We start from the raw sequence: 16,731 nt of genomic DNA on the forward strand, positions 1-16,731 counted from the left end.
AAATTTGTCTTTTTAAAAAATGCATTTTTAGACAATTCTGTATTGATATTCAATGCAAATAAAAAGACTTATCAGTTTAAAAAGATGTAAACATTCATTCAAAAACCTGAAAGCTTCTGTTGGATTTAATTACACAGTCTCTTGCGTTTATGTAAATGTAAGGTCTCTGATTATAATATTGGAGACAAGGAGTAAACTTTTTAAAGGTTTGCTTTAAAGCAATAAAAACCCCAAGAGCTTAATCCTTACTACCCGCACGGTTCTGTCCTAAAAAAGGTTTTGCGTCACACACACACATCCACCCATGGCCCAAAGCCCAAATGTAGGGAGATAGAAAGAAACAGTGAAAAAGACAGACATGTGCCTGGGTGTCTGCCTGGGTGTTGAAGAGTGGAGGAGGGTGTGGGGTAAAGGGAGGGACAGATTGGGGAGGGATGAACGTCCTGAGGGAAGAAGGTGTCTCAGTAGAACGACGCTCTATACCACTTTTGCTTTGTGCAAAAACAGACCAGCCGGAGAGAGGAACCCAACTGTTGAAATAGTTGGGATTTTTTCTACTTTGTTTTAAACTACATTATGGAAAAAAGACAACAACTTATAACACCACACCGGAATCTGAAATTACCAAAGCTGTAGGGAGTTGCAGGAAGGATTCCATGAGGAGCTTCCATTCAGGACCTCAGGTATGTCTACTGTCACAGTCGGTGTGTGTGATCCAAGTGATTTTTAACCGCGTTTATATTTACTTAGGTTTGACTGATTTTAGGTTTGACTCTAAGCTTAAAACAGTTATGAAATAATTTATCTTGTCCATGGGTGGTCAAGAGAAACTTAGCAAAGCAGTTTTTTCTTCAACAATTGGTGTGTAGGATGTAGATTGTGAAATCTTTGCATTTTGGAAGTTTTTTAATGAAGTAATACAAAGTATACGTAACCGTAAACCGTAAAATAGCAGCATTTCTTTTTACATATTGTTCCATAACGCAATTTTGGTTACGTATTATGTGCAAAAAACATTGTTTTAAAAGAATTTACCATGATAGTGATCACTCTATCACTGCAAACTAATCTATATGCAGGGTTGAGCTGACCTGAGATGCACATTGCAGATAGCATTGCAATAGATGTCAACGTCTCACTTTTCTCCCCTTCCAGTCCAGATACATTGTTTATTTAAACAAGTATAGACACACAAAAAAAGTCAGCTCCTGAGTTAACAGCTCCTGAGTTAACCAAATACTTAAAAGTGTCTAACACAGTGCACTTCTGTATCCCATGTAATTCGTAAAAGTGATTTGTAGTGTTGAAGTAGCATTTGATTGTTTTCGTAACACCTCATTCACGAAAAACTGAATGACATCCAACATCTCTCCTATTTATTTAAATACTGACAAATTTCTCAGATCAGGCTTGTCCTTTTGTATGAAACACTAAATATGGTGCCATTTCAAAGTAAAATCCTTTCTGTGGCCTGTTCCTGATAACTTGGGTCATATTTTTGGAACTGGCTGTGGAGGAAGGTGCCAATCAAGTCACTAATTATATTGCTAATACTAGGTAAAAGCTTGTAATTTTGCTTTTTTGCTACCTTCTTTTTATGATTTATTGTCACAATCTGTCAGGTTGAAAATTGATGAAAATGATGAGCAAGAAGGTAGTAGAAGGTCTCAGCTGAAACCACATGGCCTTCTGTTTCTCTTGGAGAATTAGCATAATATAACCTGTGAGACCTATAATATTTATTATGCATATAATATACACTCCAAACCACAAACATTAAAATATTATACATATTATGAAGGCACAACTACTGCCTATCATCCCAGAGTTTCATAGATACCACTAGTGCTAGTACAAAATTACATCGGTTCTTAGCAAGTTTTGCGCATATACACAATCTATACACATATGTAGGTGGATTTAAAGGACATAGATTTTTTAAATTATCTTTTTTTATAACATGAAGATATGGATTTAGCAAAAAAAAAAAATTAACAATGGCAATGGATTCAATTATAAAGTAACAATATTAAGCACTAATACTAGTAAAAAATGCCTTGAATGATCACCATATTATGATCTTTTTCAATATGATTATAATAATAAGAAGAAATATATACAAATATATTCTGCATAAACATATATTATATAATAAACATATCATAGATTATCCCTTAGTGTGTCTGACATTATTTTAAATGTAAAAAAAATTATTTTGAGGCTCAGCCTTATTCCTTTCACATAGAAAAGCTTCACATTGTATTAAGGTGAATGAGCAGAGCCTTGATCACCGTGATTTTTTTTTAAAATTTCTTTAATTTTTTAATATCTGCATCCATAGTGAAACTCAAACTGTGGGTTTAAAGCTGGTCTGAGCATGCAGCTACAGGTATCTGATACTGTAGACTGTGACTTGGTGCAAGAACACATGACACATCCTGTTACTAACAGATATGTTCGGTTGCTTACTCACTCGCTCTCCCACTTTTCTAAGCTGAATTTGCCCCGGGGGGGTTCACAGTTTCGCAATTACAACCCACAGTTTATATTCCAATTATACAGGCAGAAGTAAGAAGAAAACACTTGTGTTAACAAGAATATATTTAGCTTGAAATGTATTTTTAATCCGAGTCGAAAACAAAGATGATGTAGGATATAGTTTGAGTAAAGTGTATTGTTTGACATACTTCTATCATTAAAAAAAGAAAAATGGAAAGAAAATAATAGTGTGAATTAATAATAGTAAGGATTTAAAAATTATTAAGGGGGTGTTGTTGGTTGTACGAGGAAGATCCCTACGAAACAATATGTGCATATACTTTTGAAGGACACAGTGAACGAAAGAGAACAGACCTGCTAAACACTCACACACTAAAATGTTGCGTTTGTCAAGGCATGTTAGAACAGGAGTGTGAATACCTGCCTGTGGCTTTCACTTGGTGTTTGTGTGTGTGTGTGTGTGTGTGTGTGTGTGCATGGTACATCTGCTGTAAGATAAGTATTTAATATTGAATATGAATTTAATGATTATTTCACGAGTGCATTTATACCTAATAGCAATCTAATATCAAGTCTATAAGCATTTGTGACCCTGACCATGCATCTCAGACACACACACACACACACACACACACACACACACACACACACACACACACACACACACACACACACACACACACACACACGTGCGTGCGCGCAAAAAATTCACATTCACTTTTCTTGTCTTTTTTAGGTGTGAGGGTCAATGTGGAGCCACTAAGAATGGCCTTGAAAGACAGGGCTAAACTGTTCAGCCTTCTAGCAGTCCTACTGCACATATCCAGAGGTCAGGGGGGCCTTATAAAGGACAACTCTCCTCTGAGGTTCACCCATCACTTATATAATGCCAGCATTAATGAGAACTCTGCCCCCCGGACCTATGTGGAGAGCCCAGTACGAATGGGCATTCTAGTTTCTGATCCGTTATGGAACATCAAGTACAGAATTGTCGCTGGCGATGAAGATGGCCTTTTCAAAGCAGAGGAGCTAACCGTAGGAGATTTCAGCTTTTTGAGAATAGCCACTGGCAGCAGCAGTTCTCTCTCTCCTGTAATGCTCAACCGAGAAGTACGAGATGCCTACACTCTGACTGTTGAAGCTACAGAAAGCACCTATGAGTACCAATCCTTAACAAAAGTACTGATCCAAGTCCTGGATAGAAATGACCTAAAACCTCTTTTCTACCCTGCTTCTTACAATGTGGTGATCAGAGAGGACACTCCAGTGAAGTCGAGCGTGGTGAGAGTAAGTGCAACAGATGCTGATATTGGTAGCAATGCTGAGTTTTATTACTCCTTCACCACAAGATTACATCCATTTGCTGTGGATCCTTTCACGGGGACTGTCACTCTGGTTAAAAGGCTGAATGCCAGTCTGAGAGACAAGTATGATCTTACAATTTTGGCTGAGGACAGGACAAAGAAAATCTCTGGCGTCCAGAAGTTTGGAAATGTTGCGACAGTGGTCGTGAATGTTGAAAAGGTCTTTGACAATTTTACACTTATCGCCCCGCTCACTTCAGAGGCTCCTCAAGCGGATGCTGAAAGTATATGTGTGAATGTCAAACTAGAGCCCCATGTGAAGGCACGAGATGCTTCTCTGAATATAGTTGCAGGAGATTCAGAGAAGGATTTTGAGATTATTCCATTTGCCTTCCAGGGTAATGATTTTCAAGTGGTCTCAATAAAATGGATTAACTGGGCAGAAAACACACTCGGATTAAATTTATCCCTTCAGGCAAAAGACAGAAGTAATCCTCCTTTGCTAACACCAATTAAGCAAATTCATATTCCTTCCCCCCAAATTACCTTACTGACATTTGAGCAGAGAACATATCAAGTGACCGTTAGTGAATTCTCCCCACCAAAAACGCATGTACTTAAAGTGTCCGTCCAGGCACTATTAGCAAATGTCACCTACCGTATCAAAAACAGCCCAGACAGCCACAAATTCAAAATTAATCCCAAAACTGGTGTAATTGTCACTTCTGAGCATCTTGATTTTGAAAAGAAAAATCATTATGAGTTTGATGTCACAGTCAGTCCTGGTGAAACTGAAGCTCATGTCATAGTTGACGTAATCGATGAGAATGACAATGCTCCCACATTTACCTCAGCCTCTTACCAGGCCACTGTGCAAGAAAGTGTTCCAATAGGAACTAGTGTCTTAAGCCTCACTGCTTTCGACCTGGACAGGGACAAAAATGGTTTTGTCACCTATGCAATTGCAAACACAGCTCCACTACCATTTGTCATAGATCCATTAACAGGTGTCATTTCTACCTCTGAAGAGCTTGACTATGAGTTAATGAAAAGGTGGTTCCATCTCAGGATCTGGGCTTCTGACAGTGGAAGTCCCTTTAGTCGTGTCAGCGAGTGTGCTGTGACCATTACCATGATAAACGTCAATGACAACCAACCGCTTTTTGAAAAAGTGGCATGTAATGTCTCAATACCACAAGATTTAAAAGTTGGAAAAAGCATTGTTGACATTTTTGCCATTGACAATGATGAGCTAGACCAAATACATTACAGAATTCAATCAGGAAACGAGGAAAACCTTTTTGCAATTGATGCTGTTTCTGGCAACATCACGCTCGCTCAGCCTATCCCTAGTGAGATTCTAGTGACAAATCGTCCTCCATTTGCCCTAGACATAATAGCAACTGATGGAAAATATAGCACTGAGTCCACTACTGTCACCATACACATAACAGGCAAAGGAAAGGAAGTTTCGAGGCACTGTCAGGAAACTGGTGTGTCCAGGCAGCTAACCGAGAAGCTCATTGAAACAATCAAGCCTGTCCTTACGGCCCAAGAGGAAGAGACCTTCTCTGATGTCCATATAATCAATCATCACTCTCCAAAGTTTGCTCCTGGCATTCCAAGCTCAATTGATGTCAGAGAAGACTTGGCTTTAAACGTGTCTATAGTAGACTTTAAGGCCACTGATAATGACAGTGGCTTTAATGGCAGACTTGTTTATGCAATTTCCAGTGGGAATGAAAATGGATGTTTCAGAATTGACATGAACACAGGAGAACTGAAAATCATCTGTCCATTAGACAGAGAAACAAAACAATTCTACATTTTAAACATAACCGCATATGACTTAGGTACTCCGCAAATATCAGCTTGGAAATTGCTTGCTATCAATGTCCTGGATGTAAATGATAATCCACCTCAATTTTCTCAACCAAGATATGTTGTGAGCATCCCTGAAAACACAGAGATTGAGAAAAGCATTTTTAAAGTGCATGCAGAGGATCCTGACCAAGATGCCAATGGAGTGGTCAAATATTCCTTGTTAACATTTACCAACTTTTTCGCAGTTGATGAAATCTCTGGGGATGTGAGTGTAAAAGGAAATTTGGACAGAGAGTCCATGCCTAGATATGACTTAAAGATTGAAGCCAGGGATGAAGCCAAAGAGGACCCTCATCTTATCTCAATAGCAGATTTAGTGGTTGTCCTTGAAGATATCAATGATAATCCTCCTGTGTTTATACCTAAAGTTTACAGGATTAAAGTTCCTGAAGATGCCCCTCCAGGCACAGTGCTTTTATGGGTTGAAAGCTATGACTTAGATTTGGGCAGTGGAGGCACTGTAAGCTATAATCTGAAGAACAGCGAAGGGAGCACCTTTGTTTTGGACACATCCTCAGGCTTACTCACGCTTGAGAAAGAACTGGACTTTGAGAAAAAACAGTTTTATAATCTAACAGTTCGCGCTGTGGACCATGGAAAACCCAGGTCCTTGTCCTCCTCATGTTTCATCGAAGTTGAAGTACTGGACGTCAATGAAAACCTGAACAACCCAGTTTTTAGATCATTTGTACACAATGCTACAGTTATGGAAGATGCCATAATAGGTACTTCAGTCCTGACTGTGACAGCAGTGGATAAAGATCTGGGCAAAGATGGAGTCATTAGATATCACATTCAGGACGGAACAGGACTTGGAGTCTTTATCATTGACGAAGAAACAGGTACACTAGATCAAGGCATAATGCTTTATTCTTTATGATCTACACTCAGCTGATATATTTCATTGTATTTTTTTTAAATAAATGGAATTTGCCAATGATTACAATTATTCAGTTAATAAATTAATGTTGCATATTTTAACGATGTATTGTTTATTATATTGTGGAATGTCCACAAGACAAGTCAGTTCCTGTTAGCTGTGTTCCTGAGAAATTTGCAAAGCAACAAGTTGTCTGTCCTGAAGACTTCCCTAGACATTCTATTCACATTACTGTTTAATGTTAAATAAAAACACAACCAAGCTTTACCATATCAATGATTGTAGGTTTTTCAGTTAGCTGTTATTATGGAGACAATAATGTATTAAAATGAGCCTATTTAAAAAAACCTTGTGATTTGAATGAGACTCAACATTATTGTCAGTACAGAAAATGAATAATTAACATACTAACCAATCAGATTAAAACAAATTATTTTGATTAAAACCTGAAGGTCCCCTGGTGGTCTAGTGGTTAGGATGCGGTGCTCTCACCGCTGCGGGCCGGGTTCGATCCCCGGTCAGGGAACCAACCCCAGCCATTAGGGTTGCACAAGCCTTAGTGCCGGTCCCAAGCCGGGATAAATGGGGAGGGTTGCGTTAAAAAGGGCATCCAGCATAAAAACACGTGCCAAATCAAACATGCGGATAATCCGCTGTGGCCACGCCTAATAGGCGAAGACGAAAGAAAGTTATTTTGATTAAAACCTGATAATAGGAGGCAAAAACAATGGTTAAATAATGATCAGAGGTTTTACAGAGAACATGACACTACATAAATTGTTTGTAATTAAACACAATTCAGTAATTGAAACAATACAATTCTGTTGCAGGAGTAATAACATTGGTAGACACAGTGGACAGGGAGGCTGTAACACACTACTGGTTGACTGTGTATGCCACTGATCTGGGCACTGTTCCCCTGACGGCCTGGACTGAAGTCTACATTGAAGTTTTGGATATCAATGACAATCCTCCTGAGCTGTCACAACCTATCTACTTTGCTTCAATTCAAGAAAATTTGTCCAAAGACAAATTTGTGTTGAAAGTGACCGCTACAGATTTAGACAAGTCATCTGAGGGGAAGATAACATTCCAAATTCCGGATTCTCAGCGAACATATTTTGACATCAGTTCAAAGACAGGTACTAGATGATTTTTATTTATTTTTTTTCAACCCTTAGAAGACATTTAGCAGTTTTACAGATATGCAATGATGAGTAGTGCAGAACCTGCAATGTTGCCGGTTCGGAGACAGTATATTTTATCGGATTTAAAAAAAAACTATTTGAGTAGAAAAATAACCCGCAGCATTTGATTGTTCAAACAAGTTCAGGCACAAGCTAGGTGTAACTAAGGTGTGCTGTAAGAAAAACATAGACTTAATAACTAATAGTTATAGTGTAAAACTATTATTCTATAGAAAACCTTGATGCAAGACCCTGGAGCAGAGTGAAAAGCTTCTTAAACATTTTATCTCTGGCCTTTGATTACAAGAGCTTAGTACGGGACTTTGAAGTGTGTCTTGAAAATTAGAGCAACATTAACCAACATCACAAGCTTGTACTTGTCCGTTCACAGCTTCTCATTTCTTTGTTGCTCCACAAGCTCCACCCCGGGCTAAACAAGACCACGCACAGCTCACTCCATCCTGCAAAGAGGACATTACAAAAGTCTATTGCGCATAGAAGAGCAGCTCCAAATCACAGACTGCTGGTCTGGTTAAGACAGCTTTTTTTTGTGGGCTGATAATTTTAGAGCAATCTGCATCACTGTACTTTGAAGCATTGTATAGCAGTCAGTGCTGTCATTGTCAAGTTTTGAAGTTTAAATGACTAAAGGAAGAGTCAGACAGTTGGCAAACACTGCACGCAAGACCAAAAGGATTGAGAATTATAAATGTCTAATGTAAAGATTAAACCAAAATGGCACAAAATAGCAAGATATTTAACTACTCTTTTGCTCAAATATTTTTTCTTCAAGCAACTGGGGCTTGATATATCAATATCTCATGTTAGAGCGGGGCCTGATTACTCATATCCACAGAGACCAGCATGACGAAGCTAACCGCCTTAACAGCTTAGTATAGCAAAATCTTCTCATTTAGGATAAGAATAATAAGTGGAATTGCCAAAGACAAAACAAATCTGGGGTGGATTGTGAATAAAGCCTCATCTTGTAACTGACTCAAGTAACATATTGTGTTGTAGTGTAACTAGTGAGATGTTTGATGTGTATTGATTGTATATCTGAATTTGCTTGCATTCCTATGTGGGAATTTTAGAACTTTTCCCAAATTCTACATGCAATGAAGTTAAAGTTGTAGTCCAGGTGGATAGTAATGCTAAAACCATACTTTCTAAAGTGACACCTGCCTAAATACAGGGTAGTGCAAATGCCCAGCAGGGATTGTTTTGTGTGCTGTAAAAGCAGAAATTCCCTGCTGGTGTCTTCTCCTCGTTCTTGTAGAACTCACAGCTTGAGATGTTTACATATTGCAATGCTGATAAACCGTTGACTGTGAATTAAATTTTCCTTGCCAACAAGATTGAACATTATGTATCTGTGTTCTCATAAAATTTTGTACAGGAAAAAACATGCCAGTTTAGCCCGTGGCATTTGTTGAGACACCTCCTTTGTATGTGGCTCTCTATTAGTTATACTTTCTATATTGTCAAAGGAAAAACTTAGTTTTATCTTTTGACAACTGTTATAACTTTAAACAGTAGAGCTAGATAAACACTGAAAGCGTAAGTGCAGGAAGGGAGAGTGAAACCCTAATGTTGAGGTCTACAAACAGGTGTGTCTTCCATCTGAGTGCCATGCCATTGATTATTCTGTTTGCTTTTTTACCCCTCTGCCTGTGTTTGCTTAGGTGCGATCAGTACCGTCTCAGCCCTAGACCGTGAACAAAAAGCAGAGCACATTATTGAGGTGAGTTTGCCTGCTAATTTGTTCTGTCTTTATTTATTTATTATTTATTGGGTCACATATTATCATAATTTCTCTTGTTGTTCTCATCATTACATGAATTATGACAATTTTGGTTAAATTTAACAATATGGCTTCCCCCCTAATGTTAAGGCTCTTAAATAGCACTTTGCGCATGGCACATTAGTGATTTACACTTTATGTTTTGCATGTACAGTATCTCACAAAAGTGAGTACACCCCTTACATTTTAGCAACCATTTTAGTGTATCATCTTAAGGGACAATACTATAGAAATCAAACTTGGATATATTTCAAAGTTTTCAATGTGCAGCTTGTATAGCATTATCAATTTAGTGTCTTCTGAAAATAAGACAACACACATGGTTTGAGCACTGACCAAGTGGACCTTCTGCTTCGGCAACTTCTAAAGCAATGCTGGCAGCACTCGTGTCTGTTATTTGAAGCCAGCATCTTGACCTGATGCACGGCAATAGGACTTCTTTGATCGACCCTTGTGAGGCCTATTCCGAATGGAACCTGTCTTGGAAAACCTCTGTATAATCCTGGCCAGTATACTTTAACACAGTTTAAGGGTGTTACTGATCTTCTTATAGCCTCGGCCATCTTTGTAAAAATAAATAATTCTAATTCTCAAATACTCAGAGTGTTCATGAGGTGCCATGTTCAACATCCAGTGGTCAGTATGAAAGAATTGCACACAAATATAAACTGCTCTAATACAAGATACACAAATTTGTATAGTCCTGTCAAGCAGACAAAACATGAACATGATGAATAGGACATGTGGCTTTGCATGGTTAACTGACATACAGCTGTTATCATCAGGGTGTTCTCACTACACTATTTAACAAATAATGGCTGTATGTTCAGTTATTTTCAGATGACTGTAAATCTGTACTGCTATACAACCTGGAAATTGACAAATCTAAAATAATTTTAAGTTTTATTTCTATAGTATTGTCCCTTGAGAAGATATACTAAAATGGTTGCGGAAATGTGAGGGGTGTACTCACTTTTCTGAGATACTGTACTTCTTTTCTTTGCACGTATTGGCAACAAAATGTACATGTGTTATAGAAGCTATTTTATAATCTATTTGGTATTTGGGTTCTCAAATTAATAAAACAGTACAGGTTTTTATTAATTTGATGCACTATAAGCTGACCAGGTAATCATCTGTGCTTACCCTAAACAATATAGAGGCTGTTTCTCTGACTGTGATTAATTCAATAAAATTAATGAAAGTCATTAATCGTTACAAATGTATTTATTTGATATTGGCCTCATATTATTATTATTATTATTATTATTATTATTTATTTATTTATTTATTTATTTATTATTCCCTGCTCTAAGCAATAATGTGTGAGAAATTCCTCCCAATGCAAACAAATCCTTCACAAGTGCCTAAATAGTGCTTAAGTCAATAATAATGTCTGGGATACCATTTTAAACACATAATTAACTATTAAACAAATAATTAACTCAACTATGAGTTTAACTTTTAAGAATGAACTTAGAAGCTAATGAAACCTAAGTAGATTTCAAGTACATTGCACATATAAAATAGACTTACTTCTCCTTAACATGATCACTGATGTATTCTTCTTTGTATAGGTGATTGCATATGATAATGGAGATCCTCCGCTGCACTCCACAGCCACAGTGGTCATTCAGGTGCTGGATGAGAATGATAATAGCCCTCAGTTCAGTCACAAGCTCTTCCAGGTCAAACTACCTGAATGTCAGAACAATTCAATGTCCCAGGAAGTCTACAGGATGATTGCATGTGATAAAGATGAGGGGTCCAACAGCCAGATCACCTATAGCCTGGAAGATAGCACTGACAGGAAATTTTCAATCCACCCCACCACAGGGGTGGTGACTGCCAAGGGAGCATTTACTCGAACAAACTACAACATCCTAACGGTAAAATATATTTACAAATAATACTAATGTTAAGACGGATGCAATACTTAAAACTCCCAGTGTATTATACATGCATATTATATAATGTGATATATGGAACAATTCATAAAAAATAACTTCAACTAACTCAACTTACCCCATATCTCTTGTGTCAGATAAAAGCCACAGATCACGGCAGTCCTGCAAGAGTGTCCAAGTCACGTCTGGATGTTGAATGGCTGCCACACCCAGAACCCAGTCCAGAGTCTCTTGCTTTTGACGAGGCCCACTTTACCTTTGCTGTCATGGAGTCTGATGCTGTCAGTCAAATGGTTGGAATCATCAGCACAGAGATCACACAGAGCCTCCTCTGCTTCGACATTGTCGGTAAGTACGCTGATATCAACTAAGCAAACAAGACAACCTGGTGAGAACACAGTCTGCTGTTTGTGTAAACACAATCCTAAATCTGTGACAGCTGCCAGAGATGCCGAAGCTAAAACAAAAGACAATAATGTAGGAGCATTTGGTTCTTTAATAAGAAGAGAGTAATGCTTGATCAAGATTAGAGCAAACCATATGGGTGTAATCAAAAGACTTATTCACAGTACTTTTGTTGTGTTTTGCATTACACACTTCACCAGTACTAATCACTGACAATAATCATGCATTTATAATGGGTTTCATGTTTCACTGTAAAATCAGTTCACACATTTGTTGAATTGAAATTGTTTTTTCCTAATGTCTGTATGCGTTTCCTCTACCTCACACACATTCGCCTATAATGGACCACATCCTGGGTATTTTTCTACCTAGGAACCAGTGTTCCACTAACACACCACAGATCCATTGCAACCATGACCTGGCTTCAATAACTATTGAAGATTTCTAATTAAACTGAGATAGGAACTGAAAACCCAGCAACTCTAAATCTACATCAGGATTAAAAAATATTATTTATTGTTATTATATTGTTAGTGAATTAAGCATTGTTATGAACTGTGCTAAATTGGTCATTGACAACATCAGAAGCTGCCCTGCAAAGTATTGGATATTATTTTAAACTGCACCTGGTGTTTTTGAAATGAGCATAGCTGCAGTTTTCAATTTTTTTTATTTTGTAATCTAAATAATAGCTACGCAAATGTTTAAGGCTCAAAATAAAGTCTCATGACATACATTTCAGCTGCTCAATGTGTGCGTTCCCTAAACACTTTTTGTTTTACGTGCATTATAGCAAGGGGTACTGGCCACGTGCAGTTGAGTGTTTAGCTGTAAGTATCCAAACCTGGTGCTAAACTATGCCATATTTTCTAAGTTTGCAAGCCAAAGCCCCCAGTCCCTCAGTGGCCTCTAAATGCCAGAGATCAGTGTATGATCAGCTTCCAACCACCTGCAAATCCTCAGATAGAGCCAGAAAGACAAGAGTCAGGAAGATAGTCAGCAGCAGGGGAAAAAACTGTCAGGGACAATGCCTAGGTTTTTGTGTAATGGTTCTATGATGAATGAAAAAATAAATCACACAATTCTATCCACTGAATAAGAAATGATATAAAACTCCTGATGTAATATTTGTAATATGTTACACAGTGAGACCATGCTGTGAATAGGATATTACTTCTACTAAATGTTGTTTAAAGTTAGTAATTTTCCTTTGAGATATGCTGAACATTTCTGAGTCTATCTACATGAACTTTCTTTATTAGAAATGACTAATTAGCACTAAATCATTACCATTTTCTTTTTCAAAAAGATACCGCAGTTTAATAGAAAAAACACTGGACTACACTACTCCAATTTACATAAAGTGTGTGCTTTCATTGTGTCACTTTGATGCGTTTGCCCATGCCTGGAGAAGACCTATTTATTGAGTAGAAACAGAGACAATTTAAAAAATCACTCGTTCCTTAGAAATTCCCATTAAAGCCACCAGCAAAATGAGTCAGCTCAGAATTAAATGCAATTTTTCACGGCCACTGGATAGGTAACAGGTAATGCATGCTACAGAAATCCAATCAGAGTTAATGAAATAGTGTGAAATAAATAAAAGGCCCATACTTCAACTTCTCTAAAATAAGACCCATGATCTTAATAAGATGGCTTTTTTTATAAACACCATCTGCCAAAGCAGGCATGAGTTAACTCCTACTGATTAAGACAACTGGCCTGAGTGCTTGTGTGCCAATATTTTTTTTCATGAATCAATTGTTTTTCTTTTGCATACTTTGAATCTCAGGGTGTTTTATATGACATCTTTTTTTATAATGTAGATGACAGAAGTGATAGTGCTAAATGTCATCTAATAATAGTGAGTTGAGTTGGACATTCATGAAGAAGCAGTGGAAAGCCTGGTTCATACATGTAGCTGGAATATGCTTTTCAGTGAGGATTGTTGAGGTCTTCTATGCTAGAGTGGATGTCCATTAAAGGGGTTGATTTTGGACAAAGAGTACACCTGTCACACCATTAAATTGGTTTTGTTGAACTGAATATATTTTATTTCATTTATTCCATTCCATCACATGTACTATTATTGTAATAATATTTTGCACTTTTCACTCAGTCATACATTACAGTACATGGGCCAGTCAGAACCCCGCTGAGAGATAATGATACTTGACCTTCATTTGACTCCTTTGGTAGGTTTAGGCACTAACAGATATCTGGTTTCATCTATTAGGTGGTGATGAAGATCATGACTTTTACATTGAGAGGAACACCGGGAGCATCGTGATAGCTAGGCAACTGGATGCTGGCAAAAGATCTAATTACAACCTTACCATCAGCGTTACAGATGGCTTTCAGACCATAACAACTCAGGTAAGATCATCTGTAGATTTAGTATGAAGACACTGTGAACACTGTACGTATCACCTTCACAAAACAGGGAGTCTTTATTGCCTCTGGCTAAAAATCTGATCTGACACAAACACACAAATTTTTACCAGTGTTTATACAGACTGATGCGTATGTCACTGCAGGCAGTAGTCACAAAAGTAGTGGGACAGAAAAGATAGCTACATTTCAATATGGGGGAATGTGACACATTTTAGTAAAACTGTACAGATACTTAGACCTTGATGAAAATATAATATACAGTAGGAATGGTGATACTGTATGTGGGAAGTCTGTCAGCAATTTACTCAAACATCACATATGTGCATTCGTCTACTTTTTTATAGACATGAGATTTTTTTTCTTTAATTTGCAGAGAAACCTAACCAGAAGAAGAGATAATTTTATAAAAATGTATATTATCCTGACTCATATTGAAGAAATTACTATCAAAAAAACCTAAATAAAACACTGGCTAGCTGGCCTACAGAGAGCCAACAAACATAGAAGATGTTTACACTTTTTGAACCCTTGTATATTATTTGATCTAAAGTCCGATTAAGTGAAATAAAAAGGGCTATGGAAATTTTACATGCGAAAACCTGTGTTTTTCTTTAAGTAAAATAAAAAAAGGACACCAAATCTAATAAAACACTTCATACATACATTAATGTATTATGTTGGAAATTATTAGAAAAAAATCTTACAAGTATTCCCTTGCCTCTTTTAACAAACACAGGCATACATCCGAGTGCTTGACATGAATGAGCATCGACCCATGTTCCTGAAGAGTATATATGAGGTGAGCATTCCAGAGGACACAGCTCCATGGAAGGAGATCCTACAGATCAGTGCCCAGGATGCAGACATCAACAGCAGGATCATTTACTCCATCCACAGCAGTCTCAACCCAGACAGCCTTAAACATTTTCACCTGGATCCAAAGAGTGGAGTTCTTGTCCTAACAGAGGAGCTGGATTATGAAGACATCTCCACACACAGCCTTCTAGTTATGGTAAAATGGTTTTCATCTGAAAACATGTTAAAACAAAGCGAACAGCACATTTGTCTAAGATCTATTAGTTGATAATTGAGTAATTATAATTTAGGAATTTGGGCAGTGTCAAGTTTTGGTTCTGAGCCCAGGCATAGGAAATATGGCTTATGATTGGTGTGTGCAAACAAAAGAAATTGTTAGATCCAGCTAGATCCAACTATTAGGATTATTTTATGAATAATTTGGAATCTACCCACAATTCAAACTCTTGCCTCTGCCTGTTGTACTTGATTATCTGCTCAGGTTCATGCATGCCCATCTGTAATGGAGACATAAAATGTAATCTGCTATTTATATAGAACTTTGGGCAGTTCTAAAAGATACCTTGCTGTTCAGTGATAGAATTTTACACATGCAATTGCAATTAATTTAGATAGAACTAGGGCTATGACCTTTCTAAATCAGTAGAATTAGAAAAAATAGTAGTATAAATATTTAATCTATCAAATATACAAATATAGATTAGGAAATAAACAGATATAAATAGATATTTTTTATATTTTTCTTGATGTACTAAATTCCCAAAGAGTCTGTAAAGGATTTATTCTTATTGAACTACAATACACAAAATATATGCTGGAATTTTATGGAATTTTAGCTATTCATAACTTTTGAGGGGTGCCCCAAAAGAGCTTTTGTGACAAGTCATTTCAAAACTTTGACCAAGTCTCAGAGACAAAACCCCCCCTTTTTTTCTACATACTTATTTTTTATTCAGGTTCGTGATCAAGAGATACCTGTAAAGAGGAACTTTGTGAAAGCAGTAGTGCATGTGGAGGACTGTAATGACTACACACCTACATTTATGAGCACCCATTATGAAGGAAGCATCAGTAACTTGGCTCCAACTGGAACAGAAGTGCTACGAGTCAAAGCTTTGGATAAAGACAAAGGCAGTAATGCTGAGATTGTCTACTCTATTCATTCAGGTAAGAACATTTGGTTTATATTATGGCTGTAGGAAAGGTAAAGCATGTAAAGCAATTAATATCCAAACACTATAATCAACAACTTGCCAGTAAGTAAAATATAATGATTGTACATATATTTCTATACATATATAGTAGCACAGTTACACATCATATGCAATGGTGTGTGTACCTAAAGGCACATCTTTAGTCAGCTTTTGATGACAGTGATTGATTAAAGCTGTTCAAACATCTAATTGAAATTCATTTTACCACATAAGTGCCAGGACAAAGCAGATCCTTGACAAATGTCATATATAATTACTTCAAAATTAGGGAATTAACTTTGGCATTTTTTAAATCTAAAAATGCTTTTAAAAAACTTTACCTGAAGTGCTCATTAAGTGTACATTAACATTTATTAACTACCTCATCAATTGCATTAAGATCTCCAAAAATGAGTTTTGATTGAAAACTCCATCTCTGTGTGAGAATGAACTTGGCA

The 16,731-nt window shown here is 37.1% G+C and overlaps 1 protein-coding gene across 1 annotated transcript in view; it reads left to right on the forward strand.

Annotated features, from left to right (window-relative positions):
- The first annotated feature begins 431 nt into the window (after nucleotides 1–431).
- fat2 (FAT atypical cadherin 2) overlaps nucleotides 432–16,731 on the forward strand; it is a 38,207-nt gene continuing 21,907 nt past the window's right edge. Inside the window, exons 1-9 of the mRNA XM_083560012.1 lie at nucleotides 432–683; nucleotides 3,236–6,529; nucleotides 7,398–7,709; nucleotides 9,440–9,498; nucleotides 11,136–11,447; nucleotides 11,603–11,813; nucleotides 14,107–14,246; nucleotides 15,001–15,276; nucleotides 16,037–16,247. Coding sequence (XP_083416138.1) covers nucleotides 3,265–6,529; nucleotides 7,398–7,709; nucleotides 9,440–9,498; nucleotides 11,136–11,447; nucleotides 11,603–11,813; nucleotides 14,107–14,246; nucleotides 15,001–15,276; nucleotides 16,037–16,247 — 4,786 coding nt within the window. The 5' untranslated portion in view covers nucleotides 432–683; nucleotides 3,236–3,264. The remainder of the gene's footprint in view (nucleotides 684–3,235; nucleotides 6,530–7,397; nucleotides 7,710–9,439; nucleotides 9,499–11,135; nucleotides 11,448–11,602; nucleotides 11,814–14,106; nucleotides 14,247–15,000; nucleotides 15,277–16,036; nucleotides 16,248–16,731) is intronic.

The sequence above is a fragment of the Silurus aristotelis genome, assembly GCF_946808225.1.
Source record: "Silurus aristotelis genome assembly, chromosome: 14".
Taxonomy (NCBI): domain Eukaryota; kingdom Metazoa; phylum Chordata; class Actinopteri; order Siluriformes; family Siluridae; genus Silurus; species Silurus aristotelis.